The sequence below is a fragment of the Pseudonaja textilis genome, chromosome Z, assembly GCF_049901715.1.
Source record: "Pseudonaja textilis isolate UNSWEBS1 chromosome Z, rPseTex1.2, whole genome shotgun sequence".
NCBI lineage: Eukaryota > Metazoa > Chordata > Lepidosauria > Squamata > Elapidae > Pseudonaja > Pseudonaja textilis.
In genome coordinates, this window is record NC_142008.1 from 18,841,113 (window position 1) to 18,860,044 (window position 18,932).

At 34.6% G+C, this 18,932-nt stretch overlaps 1 protein-coding gene and 1 long non-coding RNA gene across 5 annotated transcripts in view; one reads left to right on the forward strand and one right to left on the reverse strand.

Annotated features, from left to right (window-relative positions):
* LOC148123928 (uncharacterized) overlaps positions 1-18,932 on the reverse strand; it is a 37,008-nt gene that overhangs the window by 6,541 nt on the left and 11,535 nt on the right. The window lies entirely within an intron of this gene.
* The window catches only part of ODAD2 (outer dynein arm docking complex subunit 2), a 97,543-nt gene that overhangs the window by 3,286 nt on the left and 75,325 nt on the right, over positions 1-18,932 (forward strand). For 2 of the 4 annotated variants that reach the window (XM_087916877.1, XM_026710019.2), the window contains exons 3-7: positions 11,105-11,262; positions 13,556-13,751; positions 14,350-14,456; positions 16,868-17,004; positions 17,391-17,507. In XM_087916877.1, coding sequence (XP_087773003.1) covers positions 11,105-11,262; positions 13,556-13,751; positions 14,350-14,456; positions 16,868-17,004; positions 17,391-17,507 — 715 coding nt within the window. Of the gene's footprint in view, positions 1-11,104; positions 11,263-13,555; positions 13,752-14,349; positions 14,457-16,406; positions 16,485-16,867; positions 17,005-17,390; positions 17,508-18,932 lie in introns of those variants that run through there. The other 2 variants (XM_087916876.1, XM_087916879.1) reach the window with 2 other exon arrangements.

Genomic DNA, 18,932 nt, shown 5'->3' on the forward strand with positions numbered 1-18,932 from the left:
TCCATATTCTTCTATTTTTTCTATTAATTTGGGTGTTGTTTCCATTGGGTCTTCTAATATAAATACCAGGTCATCTGCAAATGCTTGCAATTTATACTCTTCTTTTTTAATTTTCATTCCTTTTATTTCTTTTTCTTCTCTGATATTCCTGTTCAACACTTCCAGTGTTAACACAAACAGCAGAGGTGATAATGGACAGCCTTGCCTTGTCCCTTTTCTTATATCTATGGATTCTGTTAATTCTCCATTCACCATCACCTTTTCAGTTTATTCATGATATATTGTTTCAGTGGTTTGGATAAATTTCTTACCAAAGCCCATTTGTATCAATTGCAGTAAAATAAATCACCAACTCACATTGTCAAAGGCTTTTTGAGCATCTAGAAACATCAAAGCCATTTGCTTCTCAGGGTGTGCTTCATAATATTCCAGAGTATCCAAAATGATTCTCATATTGTCTTTGATTTGTCTCTTTGGCAGAAATCCATTTTGATCAGTATGAATAAAATATTTAAGTATCTTTTTAGTCTTTCTGCCAAAATTGAAGCAAAGATTTTATAGTCTGAATTCAATAGAGATATAGGTCTGTTGGGTATATTGATACACCAACTAGGTTTGGGTGAATAAATATATAAACCAAGGTTTAAGTGTTTGTAACTTTAAACACCAAACTGCAATGTAATTAGATAATTAAGGGTGCGGTTGCAAGCAGCAATAAAAGGCAGTAAGAGAAACGTAACAGTCCTGTTCTCTGGTCTCCCTGGTCTCTCTGCTCTGCCTGCCTGCTGCTTACTCCTTTTTGAGACGTCTGCTTGATACCGTTTGTTGGCTACTGTGCTGGATACCGTTTCTGCTGAACAAAAGGACTATTTACTTGGTGAGCTGATATCCTGTGTATACTCAGCGTTGTCTTCGAGAGAAAGGTATCAGGAGGAGAAGATTTACAAGCAGATAAGGACATAGTACTGACTAGTTAATGGACTAAGTTACTGGATGGATATACTTGTGAATGACATATGGACTGATTGACAATGCTTATACTCTGAATGGATTAAACAACTATTTAAAACAACAAACAGTGTTTTGTCTCCAGTGTGTGTATACTCTTGGGCCCAGCCTCTCTCATTTGGCTGCCTGGCTTGACTGCTGCTGCATACTCTGCTTGGGGGTTTGTCCCCAAACACTAACAATGGTTATGGGCCCAGTGTGCACAGTCTAACTAACCAGGATATAGCAGAGAGAGTTGGTGTGAGTTGCACATTACTGTTAAAACAAACTGTTTGTTAAATAGTTATATATCTGAAGAGCAATGGCACAAGTAAATTTGCCAAATCTGTCCATGATATCCAGACTAGATGGAACAAACTATGTTTCATGGTCAATGAAATGTAGTTTACTTCTACGAAGAGAAGGTTTGTGGGACATAATAACAAACCCACCAGATGTATCTAACTTAGATCCTAATGTTGAAGAGGATGACAAAAAGATTCAAGACTATAAACGAAAGAATGAGCAGGCTTTATGCATCATAGGACTGACTCTCTCAGACCAGCAACTCATCCATATCCGTGGAGAGGAAAATGCTGCAAACTGCTGGGAGAACCTCAGGAAGATTTATGTTCGAGACAGTGTAGGAGCTCATATCAATCTTACACGGAAGCTGTTTAGAACACATCTCCAGAAGAATGGAGACATGTTAACTCATTTAAACTGTATGAAAAGCATTTTTCAGGAATTACAAGAAAAAGAGCTTATATTTAATGAGTTGCAACAAGTATACATCATACTGTCTTCATTACATCAAACCTATGATGATTATGTGACGGCTTTAGAGGTATTGCCAAAAGACAGTTTATCATTAACTGACATTACCGGCAGGCTATTAGAAGAAGCCAGAAGAAGGTGTGAACGTGACCAGCTGAGAGAAGAAGAGAAATTATCTTCAAAGCTTGAAAGAAACCAACTTAGTAAAGTAAAGCACCTGGAAGAAGAGAATTTATCTTCGACGGCATACACAATTAAAAAGTGTTTTAATTGTGGAGGCAGAGGACATTTGGCAAGATTCTGCAGAAAAGGAAAAGGCCAGAATGTAAAAAAGCCAAAGAAATCCTTTGAACTAGCCATGTTTAGCAACTGTGATGTGAAGAATGATTTATGGGTGGTGGACAGTGGTGCATCCCACTGCATCACGAGAGATAAGACAAAATTTATAAAAATGTCTACAAGCTCTCAACATATATCACTTGCTAACGGTTGGAACCTCAAGGCCAAGGGTGAAGGTATTGCATACTGTCCATGCTTAAACCAGGATATAAAAATGTTGTATGTACCACAGTTAAAGATGAACTTGCTTTCTGTGAGGGTATTAGACAAACTAGGTTATGTAATTACATTTAAGGATAATAATTGCATAATTGAAAAAGATAACAAAAGGGTAACTGCAGCTTTAAATGGAACATTGTATGTCTTACATGATAGTAAGAAAGGGGAGGCACAGACTGTATTTAACAATATAAAGCCTCATAATGAATATATCCATTTATTGCATAGGCGTTTGGGGCATGTAAATTTTAAAATGCTAAAACGTACAGTAGAGTTATCTGATGGAATAAGGTTAAAACCTTGTGATAAATATTTGCGTTGTAATGTCTGCTGTGAAGATAAGAGTAAAATATTGCCTGCAAATAGGCTAAATGGTTTCAAAACTAAAGAACCTTTAGAAGTAGTATTTGCAGACATTATAGGTCCAAAGAAACCCAGTATGGGGGGTGCTCGATATATACTGAGCATTATGGACCATTACTCTAGATATGGGTTTTGCTACCTAATGAAAAGCAAAACTGAAACATATCAACATTTCTTCAACTGGTTAAAGTTTGCAGAAAGAAAGACTAAACGGCAACTGATAACCCTGGTGACAGATAATGGTACGGAATTTGTTAACAGCAAATTCCAGAATAGATTAAAGGTAGCTGGAATAGAGCGTAAGAAATCTGCACCATACAGACCACAACACAACGCATTTATTGAGAGAAGAGGCCAAACACTACAGGCAATGGTTAGAACAATGTTAACTGATTCTGGATTACCTGATTCTTTGTGGGGGGAGGCCACAATGTGTGCTAATAACATATTGAACAACGTTGTTAACTCAACTACTGGTGAAATACCATTCACCATGTGGCATGGCAGGAAGCCTGATCTGAGTTATCTGCACACATTTGGTGCACCAGCATGGGTGCATATCCCTACACAACTCAGGCGTAAAGGGCAACACAGAGCTAAACAATTATTCTTCGTTGGTTACCAAGCAAACCATAGGGCATATAGATTTTGGGAGAAAGGCACATCTAAGGTGTTATGTAGTGCCAATGCCCAATTTCTAGAGCACGTAGGATGGGATAAGTTAGAACAGGATAACAATAAAGAAGTAATTATTGAATCCTATAGAAATCCCATTAATTATCCCTGTAACTTTAAGAATAAAGTAAAGAGAGAAGTACAGGAAGAGATAGAGCCCATAAAGGAAGAAATAGCTGAGCAAGCTGAGGAACATGAACAGGTAGTAATTCAAAAAGGTCCTCATACAAGCCCTGTAATTCCCAGAAGAACTACACGAATATCTAGACTGCCTGATAGATACCAGGCTAACACAGTGTGCCAGGAAAATAGAGTTCCATATACTGTGGATGAAATAAAAAGGTATCCTACTAAAGATAAGGAAAGTTGGTATGCAGCAATGAATAAGGAATTGAGATCCTTAAAGGATATGAAAGTATATGAAAATGTGAGTTTACCTGGTGATATAAAACCCATTGGCTGCAAATGGATTTTTAAGATAAAAACTGATAAGGATGGAAATATAATCCATAAGGCAAGATTAGTAGCCCAAGGTTTTAGACAAAGTGCCAATGACTATGATGAGGTATTTGCACCTAGTCTTAAAGCAGCAACATTAAGGGCAGCCTTAGTGTGGGCAGCAAGCAAGAAATATATAGTTAACCATCTAGATGTGGAAACTGCTTACTTGCACGCTCCACTAAGACATACTGTATATATGAAAAAGCCTATTGGATTTAAAGGTGAAAATAATAATGATTGTTGGTTGTTAAAGAAGAGCCTCTATGGTCTTAAACAATCTGGCTATGAATGGAACCAGTATATTGTAAAGGAACTAAACAATATAGGGTTTAAAGCTGGTTTAGCCGAACCATGTCTATTTAAAAGGGAGACAAATGGTAAAATATCATTATTATTATTGTTCACTGATGATATTGCCTTGATTACTGAGACTAATGATGAAGCAAATAAAATAATAGCATCATTAGCTAAGAAAATAAAAATCAAGCAATTAGGGGAGATAAAGAAATATCTAGGTCTGAATATACTGAAAACACAGAAAGGTTTTAAGATATCTCAGGAAGATAAGATATCTAAATTGCTAATAGATTATAAGATGGAACTTTGTAAGCCTGCAAAGACTCCAATGAGTCAGGATATTTGCAAAATGGATGCTCAAAGTCCCAAGTTTGATAAGGTATTATATCAATCTTTGATTGGTAGCTTATCATACATTAGCAATTGGTCAAGGCCAGATATAGCTTATTGTATTAATCAACTGGCACGACACAATAATGATCCACTTCAGTGTCATTGGAATGCTTTAAAAAGAATTTTAAGATACCTTAAAGGAACATTACACCATGCACTGTATCTAGAACCAAAAGGTGATCTAATACTGAGTGCTTATGCAGATGCTAGTTTTGCATCAGAAAGAGACACAAGAAAGTCGACTTCAGGAACAGCCATAATGCTGGGTAAGACATTAATAGGTTGGAAGTCAATAAGACAACAGCATATAAGTTTGTCTACTATGGAGGCAGAATTCTCCTGTTTATCGCTATTATGTACTGAGTTAATTATGTATAAACAAATGATGAATGATATGGGTATAACTGTAAATTATCCTATAATTGTACATGAAGATAATCAGGCAGCAATTCAAATGGCCACAAATATTGCAGTAAAAACTAGGAGCAAGCATACAGATTTAAGATACCTAAACGTTAGACAATCTGTACAGAGTAAAATGATACAGCTGGAGTACTGCATGTCGGAGGACAATATAGCTGATAATTTTACTAAAGCCCAAGGTGCCATTAAGCACCTAGAGAGTTGTGAAAAGTATGGGTTTAGATTGTAAGGGTATTATATATTTATGTCACCCAAAAGGGGAGAATGTTGGGTATATTGATACACCAACTAGGTTTGGGTGAATAAATATATAAACCAAGGTTTAAGTGTTTGTAACTTTAAGCACCAAACTGCAATGTAATTAGATAATTAAGGGTGCGGTTGCAAGCAGCAATAAAAGGCAGTAAGAGAAACGTAACAGTTCTGGTCACTGGTCTCCCTGGTCTCTCTGCTCTGCCTGCTGCTTACTCCTGTTTGAGACGTCTGCTTGATACTGTTTGTTGGCTACTGTGCTGGATACCGTTTCTGCTGAACAAAAGGACTATTTCCTTGGTGAGCTGATATCCTGTGTATACTCAGCGTTGTCTTCGAGAGAAAGGTATCGGGAGGAGAAGATTTACAAGCAGATAAGGACATAGTACTGACTAGTATAATGGACTAAGTTACTGGATGGATATACTTGTGAATGACATATGGACTGATTGACAATGCTTATACTCTGAATGGATTAAACAACTATTTAAAACAACAAACAGTGTTTTGTCTCCAGTGTGTGTATACTCTTGGGCCCAGCCTCTCTCATTTGGCTGCCTGGCTTGACTGCTGCTGCATACTCTGCTTGGGGGTTTGTCCCCAAACACTAACAAGGTCTATAATTTTTAACTTGCTGCAGGTCTGAACCTTCCTTCGGTATAAGTGTAATGTACGCTTCTGACCATGTTTTTGGTATTCTTTTCTTTAATATAACTTGTTTCATAACTTCTAGGAGATGTCAATATTTCCTGAAAAGTCTTATAAAATTCCGCTGGCAAACCATCTGGACCTGGAGCTTTCCCAGCATTCTGTTTTTTTAAGGCTTCTGTTAGTTCTATCATTGTTATACTTCCTTCTAACATTGTTTCAATATTTTTGGATATCTGAGGTAAGCTCGCTTTCTGAAGATATTGCTTGATTTTTTTCTGCTTGAGTATTCTCTTGAAAGTATAGTTTTCCATAGTAATCTTGTATAATTTTTTTCTTCTCATTTCCATAATAAACCTGTCCTTCTTTATCAATTGGCTAATTCTTCTTGCTTCTCTTTCCTTTCTCAATTTATAAGCTAGCCATCTGCCTGGTTTATTTGCATCTTCAAAGTAATTCTGTTTCGCACTTTTAATTTTTTGTGCTAATTCCTCTTTTTCCATTAGTCCCATTTTATGTTTAATTATATCCATTTTATTTTTAATGTCTTTTTTTGTGGGGACTTCTGTAAGTCTTTTTCCAGTCTTTTATAGGCATTCTTTAATGTTAAAAATGTCTTTTTCTGTTTTCTGTTTCTTCTCCTAGTATAATCTATTATCAAGCCTCTTGTGTCGGCCTTCATTGTATCCCAGAGATTCTGTAAAGATGTATCCTCTTTTCTACTTTCTTTGAAGAAGAAAACAAGTTCTTTTTCTATTTTCTGTTTAAAGTCTTTTTCCTGCAGAATCATATTATTTAGAGTCCATCTAGATCTCCTCTTGTATCCTTTCCAGATAACTGATACTGGATTATGATCTGCCCATGTGCTTGTTTCTATTTCAATCTGTCGTACATTAGTCAATAATTCTGCTGACATCCATATCATATCTATTCTAGACCAGGATGTATGTCTATTTGAATAGAAAGTATATTGCTTACTTTCTGCATTTCTCTCTCTCCATGCAACTTTTAAATTAAATTCTTCTGTTATTCGAAGAAAGGATTTTGGTAGTATCTTTCTAACTTTCTTTGTTGCTTTCTGTGTTTTATAGTCCAACCAGTCATTAATTATTCCATTAAAATCACCCATCATAAAGATATTAACATAGTCCAAATCAATTATTTTTGTATGTAATTTCCTATAGAATTCTTCTTGTTTATCATTCGGGGCATAAATTGCAATTAAAAGTGTTTTAACGCTTTTATCCATTATCATCAAAATCCTTCCATCATCATCTGTATAAATTAGTTCTGCCAAAATTGTTTCTTTAATATATAATGCCACACTTCTTTTTTTCGATTGTGCCAGCAATGTAAATAATTTCCCCAATTTTCCTTGTTTTAGTATATATTCATGTTGCTTTTTAATATGTACCTCTTGTATGCAGATTTTAATTTAATTTGTGAAATACTTTCCTTCTTTTAATAATCAAATTAAGTCCATTTATGTTAATTGTAATCAGTTTTCTTTCATCCATATTAAGCTTTATAAGAGGGTTTTATTGTTCTAGTAGATCTCAATTCTCGTTGTTCTCTGGATTCACCACCTACTGCACCTTCTTCTTTATCTTTTTCAATTACTGCTATACACTCCTCTTGGAATTCAATTAGTGACTCTTCCTTTCTTTCTTCTTCCTCCTTTTCTCTAAAATATTCTAAGTAGAATAACTCAGCTTTTCCAACTGTGTCAATTCTGTGTCTTTGTTCCTGCCAAGTGAACAAAAGGCCTTCTGGCATCAGCCATCTGTAGTTTACTCCTCTTTTAAGTAGCCCTTTAGTCAAGAATAAATATTCTCTTCTCATCTCTCTTACTCTTCTTGGTATCTGTTTCAGCACCACAATTTCTTTATTTTTCTATTTTAGTGTTTTCTCTCTTGCCACCTGGAGTATCTGTGTCTTAATAATCTTCTTAGTAAATCTGATGTGAACTTCTCTTGGTAGTCTATTCCTCGTTGCATATCTTGTAAAGACACGAAACACTTCATCCATCCCATCCATCATCTTTTCTTTAGTTATTTCCAGTGCTGCTGCCAATATTTCTGCCATTATTTCAGCAAGGTTTTCACCTTTCCCTTCTTCTGTATTTTGAAATCAAGTAAAATTCTGATTTGTCTATTTCCCATCCTAATGATTCACCCCTGCCCTTTTCGATATCGCTCAAACGAGTATCAATATCTCCAATTTCCTTATCTCTTTGTATATCTTCTTCATTTTTTTTGAATCTGTCTTCATGTTTCATCATCATTTGTTGAATATTTTACACTTTTTCATCTGTCTTTTCAATTTTTTGCTCAATTTTCTGAATTCCTTGTATGATCATCTTTTTCATGTTGTAATATTGTCTGTATAGATTGTTGTCCTCCAGATGATTAGGGAATTGGTATCAAAGAAGCTGGGGCTGTTGTCTTTCTACTCATCTTGTAATGCTTATCTGTAAAGAAAGAGAGATAAAAAAAAGGAAAAAAAAGAGGAAAAAGGAAAAGAAAAACAAAACGAAGGCAAACAGTTACCACTCCAAAGATAAAAGGGAAAAAGAAACTCTTCAGGCACTTGTATACCTTAATCCAATTATTTGCAATGGTAGATGTAAAGAAAAGAAAAGAAAAAGGCAAAAAGAAAAATATTCTATATGTTCCTCTTAATAAACAAAAAGAAAACCAAAATAAAAGGTTTACATTGTAGTTCCTGGTTTAAAAAGTTAAAATCCAATTAAAAAGAAAAAAAAAGAGCCCCACTTTTTTGGTGGTGGTGGGGGGTAGAAAGGGAGGCAAAAGGTAAAAAGCAATTCTAATATAAAACAAGCGTCTGCCGCTAAATATCCAAGGCTCTTTGATAAATCAGCTCAGAGTTTTTCAAGGTCACTTCAATCTTCTTTCTTGCAACTTCAACTCCAAACTCCAGCTATCTGTTCAGAAATGAGCACCCGAATAAACAAACTGCCATGCTCATCTCTATCTTTTCCAATGCACAGCTCAGAGTCCTTGATTATAATACAAACTATTGAAAGGAAAAAGAAACAATGTATCCAAGCCTCTGGGTGGCAGTGCTACTTACTTTCCTTCACTTTCACTTCCCCCTTCTCAATCTACAACCAGGAACTAAAAGGAAAAAAAAAGTAAAATCTCCCCCCCCCCCCATTTTTTTAAGGGGAGAAAAATAAATCTTAAGTCAAGCAGAAGAGTCTTAATCAAAAAATAATTTTCAAAAGGATTGTTAAAAAAAAGAAAGAAATACTAACATAAATAAAAAGATTAAAAGTATCAGTCCAGCCTAAAGTAAAACAGTTCAAAATTCCAATAAAAAGGGGGGAGGACAAAACTTTCACTTTGACAATTAATCACACTGCTCTTTCCTCTTCACTTTTAGTCCACTTTCATTTTTTCAGGGTGTTCTCTCCAAGAAATAATAAATAAAAGTTCATCTCACCAAGCTGACACACTTTCTTCCAATCTCTTCCATTCCAGCCTAATCTGTGCTCTTTTTCCTGCCTAAATGTAAAACTTTGCTTTTTTCTACATTGAAATTCATTTTGTTGGATCGGGTCTATTGTTCAAGTTTGTCAAGATCTTTTTGGATCTTGAGCTTGTCTTCTGGGGTGTTGGCTATTCCTGCCAGTTTAGTGTCATCTGCAAAGCTGGTAGGGAAGGTTGCAAATTGCAATCACATGACCGCAATGCACTGCAATGTTATAATCACAAGATGGGCCCAGGCACCCTGATCTCAATTGTGATTGTAGAAACACTATGATGTAATTTGTGGACCAATCACAAGTCCACCTCATTCAACATCATAGTGATTTTTGTAGCCGAACAAATGGTCCTAAGTCAAGGACTATGGGATAAAAATCTAAAAAGAAATAAATTTTAACTTTGGCTACATGTGCCTATGATGTATTTGTCTGTACCATGTCATAAAAATTACCATGAAATGAAGATCAAGAATCATGAGAATTATCATCCAAAATGCTGGAAAACCCAGCATTAGAAAAGCTGATCCGTTATATTCTTTTTGAAAAACCAATAGATGCCATGTAATTTCTAGATTTTGTATATGAATTAATGGGATATTAAATGGTTTGATTAATGAAGCTCGCAATGTTTCCTGTGCAGAAATAATCATTATTTTAAGGCTGTTGACACAGACAATAATAAAAAGTTCAAAAATGCAAAATACAAAAAAGATAGCAAATTGAGGCAATTTATTATTATTATTATAAAACATAATAATTTTAGTTTAAGGAAACATAATTTTATTGTATAACCTATTCTTAGCAAACTCAATAACATTAACATGATCAAAGCAAACAAAATAACCTAGTATGTAAAAAATAATGAATTTACAAAGTTAACAATAAACATGATGGTTATCCATTCAAAATTAAGCAAATGAAATTAAGGGCCAAATACACACGCTTGAATAAGACTGCTTTGATCTGTTTATGAAATGTTAGCAAGATCAAGGTCATCTATACCTCTGGGGGACCTTGTTCCACAAAGTAGAAGTAACTACCAAAAAGAACTGCCAATCCTTGCCCCATGAACCACATGAGGAACATGAACCTACAACAGGCCTGTTTTTTATTTTTCTCCTAGAACAGGAGAGAATTCCATTCTGGCAAGTTCTTGCCTGATATATCCCATGATGTCTTTTAAAGATAACAACCAGTATTTTGAATTGGTTTCAGAAGCTAACTGGCAACCTAAGCAGTGACCTCATATTAGAGTTTATTCTAGCCTGATGAGATTGACCCCTCAGGAGTATAGCATCTGTATTTTGTTCCAGCTGTAATTTCAGGTTATATTTAAAAGACAGCTCACAATGTTTAATAGATTAATTCTGATAAGTTATTAAAAGAATTAACATTCAAACCAAACACTATTTTATTGGAAGGCAAGATCCTACTGTTAGATGGATTAAAATCAGTGTGAGAAAATGATTGAAAAAAGGTCATTGAGAAAGAGGATTTGAATTTGTATTTCAGTTTTCAAGACTTGGGTTTCACATCCTCTGCCCAAAGTAGAAAAAAAAAACTATATATAAAAAAAGTATAGAGTATATGATTGAAGAAACTGGTATACATGACTAAAAATTGGAATAACTGCAGTGAATATTGGAATAACTGCAGTGAAAAACAAACTATGTTTATTTATTAAGAATTACTGCATTTTAAATTATTACTTTATTCTTTCAGTGAAAAAACTGTTCAGTCTCAAGAAAAAGACAAAAATGGACAGCCACTTCTCCTTCTTAAAGGATCAACTATTAGCGTTCGCAGTTTTGGGCAGCTGTCTCACTTGCTCTCTATTGCTGGGAAAAAAAGACTAAAAGAAGCGCAGGCATGTCTTGAAGGTATTCTGTATACTCTTCTTTGAAAATCTGGATATTTCTAGATTACATGATGATTAAAATGCCTGTTCCCAGTTCTTCCCTTGTTTGGCCTTATTCTATTTCAATAATTAGTTCAGAAGGAGAATGTGTTGCTACTCAAACCTCGGAGAGGTAATTTATTTATGTTTATTTTATTTATTTATTTATTATTTTATTTGGTTTGTCAATTGCTTACAAGGTAATAGGTATAAGTAAAAACATAGTTATGAATACATGAATACATATAAGAAAAATAAAACAATAGGACAGGGATGGTAGGCATGTTGGTGTGCTTATGCACGCCCCCTACAGAACTCTTAGGAAAGGGATGAGATCAACAGTAGAAAGTCTAAGGTTAAAGTTTTTGGGGTTTGAGGAAGAAACCTTAGAGTCAGATAGAGTATTCCAGACATTGACCACTCTGTTGCTGAAGTTGTATTTCCTGCAATCAAGTTTGGTGCGATTAATCTTGAGTTAACTTTCTCAACTGTGTTAATATCAGATACGTAATGTGGGTTCCAGACTGATGAGCTGTATTCGAGTATTGGTCTAGCAAATGTTTTGTATGCTCTAGTTAGTAGTGTAATATTACCAGAGAAAAAACTACATAGGATTAGGTTAACAACTCTTAATGCCTTTTTGGCTATGTAGTTACAGTGGGCTCTAGCACTTAGATCATTAGAGATGAGTACTCCAAGATCCTTGACAGAGTTTGGATCATCAACAAGGTCTTGACTATTCAGCCTGTATTTTATTTTCTGAATTTTTTTTTGCCAATATGCAAGACAGAGCATTTATTTGTTGAGATTTGAAGTTGCCATTTGTTTGACTATTCTGACACATAGTTGAGGTCTTTTTGAAGGGTAGCAGCATTGTCAGTGGTGTTGAATAGCTTTACATCATCAATGAAGCAGTTGCTCTTGATATGATCACAGAGGTAATTTATGTAGAGTATGAAGAGAGTTGGTCCTAGAACACTGCCTTGGGGAACACCACTGTTGACAGGTATAGAATTTGATAGGATGCTCCCAATTTTGACCATTTGTTGTCTGTTTGACAGGAATGCTTCTATCCAGTTATGCAGGTGTCCAGAGATACCATAAGATTTCAGTTTTAGGAGTAGTTTGTCATGTACCACTGAATCAAAGGCTTTACAGAAGTCTGTGTAGATTGCATCTATTGCTTTGCCCTGATCGAGTTGTGTAGTCCATATGTTTTTGCAGTGTAAGAGTTCAGATTGCAGGATAGTTTTTTTCTGAAACCAAATTGTTTATTAGAGAGTAGGTTGTTTGTCTCTAAGTGGAGGATAATGGATTGGTTAATAATTGATTCCATGACTTTACAGGTGACGCAGCATAAAGAGATTGGTCTATAATTTTCAACTAGGCTGGGGTCTCCCTTTTTGAAGATGGGGATGACTGTGGCTTGTGACCATAGTTTTGGCAAGGAGCTGGTCCTGAAAGATTATGCTTAGAGGTTCGGCTATGGTAGTGGATAGCTTTTTTAAGAAGTAGGCACATATTCCATCTGGTCCAATAGATAGAGATGGTTTTAGGTTGTGTAGTGTTTTTTCAACATTGTCTACTGTAAAATCGATATGTATTAGATCATTGTAGATGTCTGTGGTTCAACTAGGAAATAATGGGCATGATCCATTGCTGTTTACAAATACTGAGCCAAAGAATGTGTTAAAAAGGTTGGCTTTAATAGTGTCGTTGTTGCAGTCTTTACCATTAGGTCCTTTCAGGGGTGGGGTGGACCTTGAGTCTTTTAGTTTGTTGTTTACAAAATTGTAGAAAGCGCGGGTGGAATTGGTGCGTAGAAGGTTTTCCTCTTGTTTAATGTGATAATTGGTGCATTCAGTTTTTATCTGGTGGCATAAATTTTTGTATCGGCTTTCGAAGTTGCAACGTAACCAGATTTGTTTTTCCATCAAAGTGATCTCTTTTTGGATTGAAGCTTCCTTATTGTTATGGATAATCTGTTTTTTCTGGTTTTTGAAGTTGTTATTGGTACATATAGTTTGATGACTCTTTTGACTTCATGTAAAAATATGTTGTAATAGTCTTCAACAGTATTGCATCCATTGAATAGAAATTGCCAATCAAGGGATGAGAGATCATGATTCAAAATCATAAATAGGCTAAATGATGCTAAAATGAGATGTTTTACAATTAATGGGTTAATTTTTCATTCAAATTCATATTTATTTGTAATTAACCAAGACCTTCAAAAATTCAATCTGAGTTTTTTATATAATGTAAATTACTTATAGCTAATAGAGATCCCATTATGAAAATTCTTGGCCCTGGATATGGAACAATTGAAGGAGAGGATTTGTCCATGCTTCGTTTACTAGACAAAATTAAAAAGGATGATTCATCAGACAATGAAATTAAAATGAAAATTTCCCTACTACTTCAGCAATTGGATATGCAGTTGCTCAACAGCTCACTGAAACAGATATCACAGTGAGTATATTTCAGATAATATTAGTTTACATAAAGTGGGCAAATCTTATACTTTTACATTTTTTAAAATAATTATTCTTGTGATTATTAACTGAAAATTCAAATAATTCCCAATAATTTGGAAAAAGAAAGTCATAGAAAGTAATTTTGAATTTGGTGCTTCTGCAGTTTACTCTTCAAATATTGTCACATATAGGCTTTCATCTGAGAATAAATTAAGAAAGTACATACAAAGATTTCTGCCTTGCCCTTTTGCCTTCCTCACAAGTATTTTGGGGACATTGGGTGCTATCATAGACAGTTTGTCAGAGGAAAAATGGAAGGTTGTCAGAAAACAGGAATTTATTTTTCCACAAATATCCACCTGAAGTCTAAACCTAATTTTTGGTAGTTTCCTCTTTGCCAACAGCCCTTGATACTCTTTCCCAAACCAAGTGGTCCAGTGTTATGTATGAGAATTTCTGCCTTAAAGCTAATTAGCCAAGCAGTTAGTAGTCTTTCTGTGGTATATGGAATTGCTTTGAAAAAGAAGCCCAACATATTCTTTGATTGAATCTTTAAATATTGTTAGAATGTAATTAATTTATTCTAATTACAGAGAAGTGAGATTAACACCAGCTGCTGTGAAAAATGAAGTAGAATTGCTTAAGCATTTCTCTGGGCCAATGGAAGATGCAGTCCTTGAATCACTAGACTATATATCAGGTTCAAATTGTGCTTTTTTATTCTTATAATTTTTTAAAAATTGTATATTAAATTAAATAAAAGATAGACTCTCAAACATTTTGGGTTCATGAGGATAATGGAGAATTTGATAAATTGACAGGAGTTTCACCATAAACTGATCATGTTAGGGAAGAGGGAAGTTAACAATTTTTAGGTATTTATATTTATAATTTTTAAACCCACTTCCACAGACAGGGAAAATAGCTATCTACACAGTTCTGATCTTTGTACAGTATAGAGATATTATGACATCTGAATATATTTTCCAAGGCTTTCTTTGCTATTCTACAATTGCTAGTTTATGGCATATTTTTTAATTGCTTGGTTCCTTTATTCTTGATAGTTGTTCCTAAAAGGCAGAAATTTTCAACAATTTCAATATTTTCACAACCAATTCTAAGACTGGTTGCTATACCTGTTATCGTTTATCTCTGTTTATAGCCCCTCCCCTCCCATCTCATTCTTGTCTCTGGACAGTGTCACAGTTAAAACATAAAGCCAAACAGTGGAGTAATTAAAACAAAACTATTAAAATATGGTTATAATCCATAATATAAACTAGGAAAACTTTCAGACAATGTAGCCATTTAATGGGTTCTATACTTCCATGGATCCCCAGACCTGATGACTTCACCCAGTATCTTTTATATGGCTAATGTTAAATAGGAGTGGAGAGCTTGGTGGCACGCCACATATTAGGGGTGAGGGAATAATTTCTCATTGCCAATAAATACTGACTGGAAGGGGGGAAAAAACAGCACAAAAAAACAGCACATCCAGTTCCCGAGGCTGCTCGAGATGGATACCATGACTGATGTATCAAAAGCTACTGAGAGGTCATCCTTGATCAAGGATAGATGCATGACCTCTATCTTGTTCTCATTAGAGGCCACCAAAAATACAGTTCTGTTCTCTGACCCATGCCCAGATCTGAAACCTAATTGAAAGGGGCTGAAATAATTTGCTTCATCTAGAATTCTCTGAAGCTTTTGTGCCACCACTTTCTCAGCAATCTTCCCTAAAATGAGAACATTGAATATTGGACGAAGGTTGTTCAGTATGGTGGAATCTAATCATGGCTTCTTGAGGAAAGGGCGAGTAACACCTTTTTGAGGGTTGGAGGAACAACTTCCTCTCTTAAAGAAGAATCCACCATCTCCAACCACAATACATTAATGTAGCAGTCTTATCCAGTCAGGAATATATAGATCTAATGAAGAGGTAACTGAGCTCACAATAAATGTAAATCTAATAAATAACTAGTTCTCCCTTTTTTACTTGTAAATTTAGTCTTGTTTTTTTCATTAACATCATTGAAAAGAACTTGCAGATGTATTTTCAGTTATCAATATGGTTTCATCAGCATAGCACAGTTTATTAAATGTTTCTTCCTTCAGTATAAAAACCTCCCTCATATCTTTCCAATACAGTTCCCTAATATGGCACAAGGCATAGAGGTAACCCTGATATATCAACCACCTCGTTCAGCAACCATTTTAAGTTATAATAAAAATAATCATTAACCTCATTTATGACTTTTGCAGCATCTCTCAGGCACGTGATCACCATTACAGTCAGTATCCACTGTTCTGTGCCTGATGTATTGTTTTTCTTGTGCCCCCCTCTTTGCAGAATAGAAAGATTGGAGAGGAAGGGATAACAAAAGAATAACACAATGGGGAATACACCAACCTGTTTGAATAGAGTGCTCATGGCTGTTGGTATCAGCACTTGATTTCATTGCGCATTCCCCGTTGTGTTCCTGCTTAATCTCTTGTAATCTTTTCCTCTCCAATGAATCCAAATGGTACAATCATTAATTCCCTTTCTGTCAATTTTCCTAGAACCAGAATGAGCATTCCAAAGGTTGGGGGAGTGGGGAAAAGGAAAGTGCAATTACATTCACTGGATTTCCCCCTTAGTTATGATTTTGTTCAACGATGAAGTTGCTGGTCCCATTTGTGGTCTCTGTGAGGGTTATCTGCAGATGCTTCATGCTGAGGCATGGTATATTATCTATTTTACTTGATATTGTTAATTTTTATTATGCAGGGTCTCTCAAATTGTTGTGTCAAGTTTTGGCAATGCTTGAACAACTCACTGCAGTTTTTTTTTTTTTTTTGCAAGATTTCAGAAGTGGTTTGCCATTGCTTCCTTCCTAGACTGACTAGCCCAAGGTCAACAAGTTGGCTTTGTGCCTGAGGTGGAATTAGAATTCATGGTTTCTATCCTGATGGCTTACATCAAATTGGCCCTCTTTTTTATTAATATGATTGACTGAATATGAAATGTTTCATCTGCACTAATATCACACTGGAAGTTTATTTACCACCTTTTTTCCTCTATTGGGTAAATAAAAGGGGACTAAAACATTGCTCTTGTTTTTTCAGATTATGAATTCTTCAATGGATGTCGTGCCCCACCTTGGAGACAAGTACATGGGGAAATTTGCTATTTATCAATTAAACCACGTGATACAGATGTTATGTTTGTTACTTGTAGCACAGCAGGAATATTCTTAAATGGTGTAAGTAATTAAAGCAAAGCTTTGTGGCATTTATTTCAGAGATTGAGTCTATAAATGTTTGCTTACTGGTTAAAATTGTTGGGTTACTTGGAAGTCACTAACATAAACACTTTTCTTTTAATAAGACATTTGAATGCATAATTATCTTAGGTTTCAATTTTTGCACCCAAACAATTTTGTGATGGTTCTGTCCACCTACATTCCATTCCTGCTGTTGCTTTCTATACTGATTTATGCTATTTGTTTTCTACAGTAGTTATGAATTAGAATACAACTTATTTTCTTTTATTACAGCATTTGTGATTGTGAACTGGATTACCGTTATGCATGTTTCTAAAAAAATGTGTGGATCAGTTTAAAATTATTAAAACTTGGTTTTCTTATAGGGAAGAAGCAATGAGAAAGAGGAAATTGATTATGAGAGGAAAAGTGACATATATAAAGATCTTGTCACATTTTTAAGAGAACGATCAGCAGTATTTGTAGAAAATATGGTTAAGCAGGTATGTATTTCTTGTTATTATATTTCTAGTTCTCATCTGTATGGTGAATAGCTTGAAAGCTTGCATATCTTAGTTCTTTTTATGTGGCTTTGTATCTTATTTTGGTTTGGTCTGTTTTTGCAATATATATTTATACATGCACAAATACAATCACACATTGGCCAAGTTAACACATATTAAGTCACAGTTTGGTTGTTTGGTTTATTATGTTGTGTGAATGTTGGATAAAATGCAAGAAGTCTCAGGTTCTAGTTACCCTCATCAGTGGAACTCACAGAGTGACTTTAGATCTCTTTCTCAGACCTCGTATAAGGTTGTGGGAGGGAATATCTGTAGAGAGCATTATGTGTACTTGAACTCAGTAACCCCCCAAATGGCATGTAAATTCAATAAAGCATTGTTAAACAACTATGAGTCAATGAAACATGTAAGTCCACCAATAGGTTCTTTGATTAAATTCTTTTGGTGATTTATAATATATATGGAAACCAATTTTAATTGTATCAGGTACATTGCCCAGAATTATTAGATCTGACTGATACTTAAATTCTGCTAAATAGTCCTTGTTATATTACAGACTGCCTTACTTGTGCTTTTATAAACATGAGCACAGTGATCAAAAATTATATTTCAACGTTTTATTTAGATGATATAATGCTGAACTAAGTCACAGAAGTGAAAATAGAGCAGATAATATAAGAGATTATGAAAAGCTTTAAAGAAAATTAGAACTTTTTTGATGATGAAAATCATTGGTAAATACAATACTCATTTCATTGTTGAAAGTAAAACGTAAGAAAGTATTTTGAATGAAGTTATTAGGAACCAGTTTTTAAATATTTTATCTATAATATTTTTTCATTTGTGCATGAACCATAGAAAATATCTATGGCTGGCTCAGGAATTTATCTCTAAGCCTGGAATTTTGCCAGTAAATTTATTTCCTAGATCCTTAACACACTTATTTGGAAGCTGTTTTGATTTTAATGGAACTTATTTCCAAGCTTAGGTCTGCAGCAGTTGGCAAAAAGTCTCTGCTCATCTTTCTACACATGTTTTTCCTTTAAGCAGTAGTATAATTTTAAAGCGGGAAAATATATTTTAACAAAAAAGATCAACTGTCTTTGACAATGCTTTAAATAATCAGAACCATTCCTCTTTCTAACTTCATCTCTTATTATTTGAATAAAAATATTCATTATTTTTCAGCTTTCTTTGATTTCAGCATTAGGGATACTTTAAACTGACACAGCACGCATAGCTGTTACAATGTTGCAGCTTTAGTACTTAAATATTGCTGGCAAATCAGAATAAGATTTTTAATAAAAAATAGCAGTTATAATGGCATTTATGGCAAATCATTTTCTTCATATTTTTAGATGTTGCATTTTCATAGAAACATTCATTGCAAGTAAGCTAAAAATG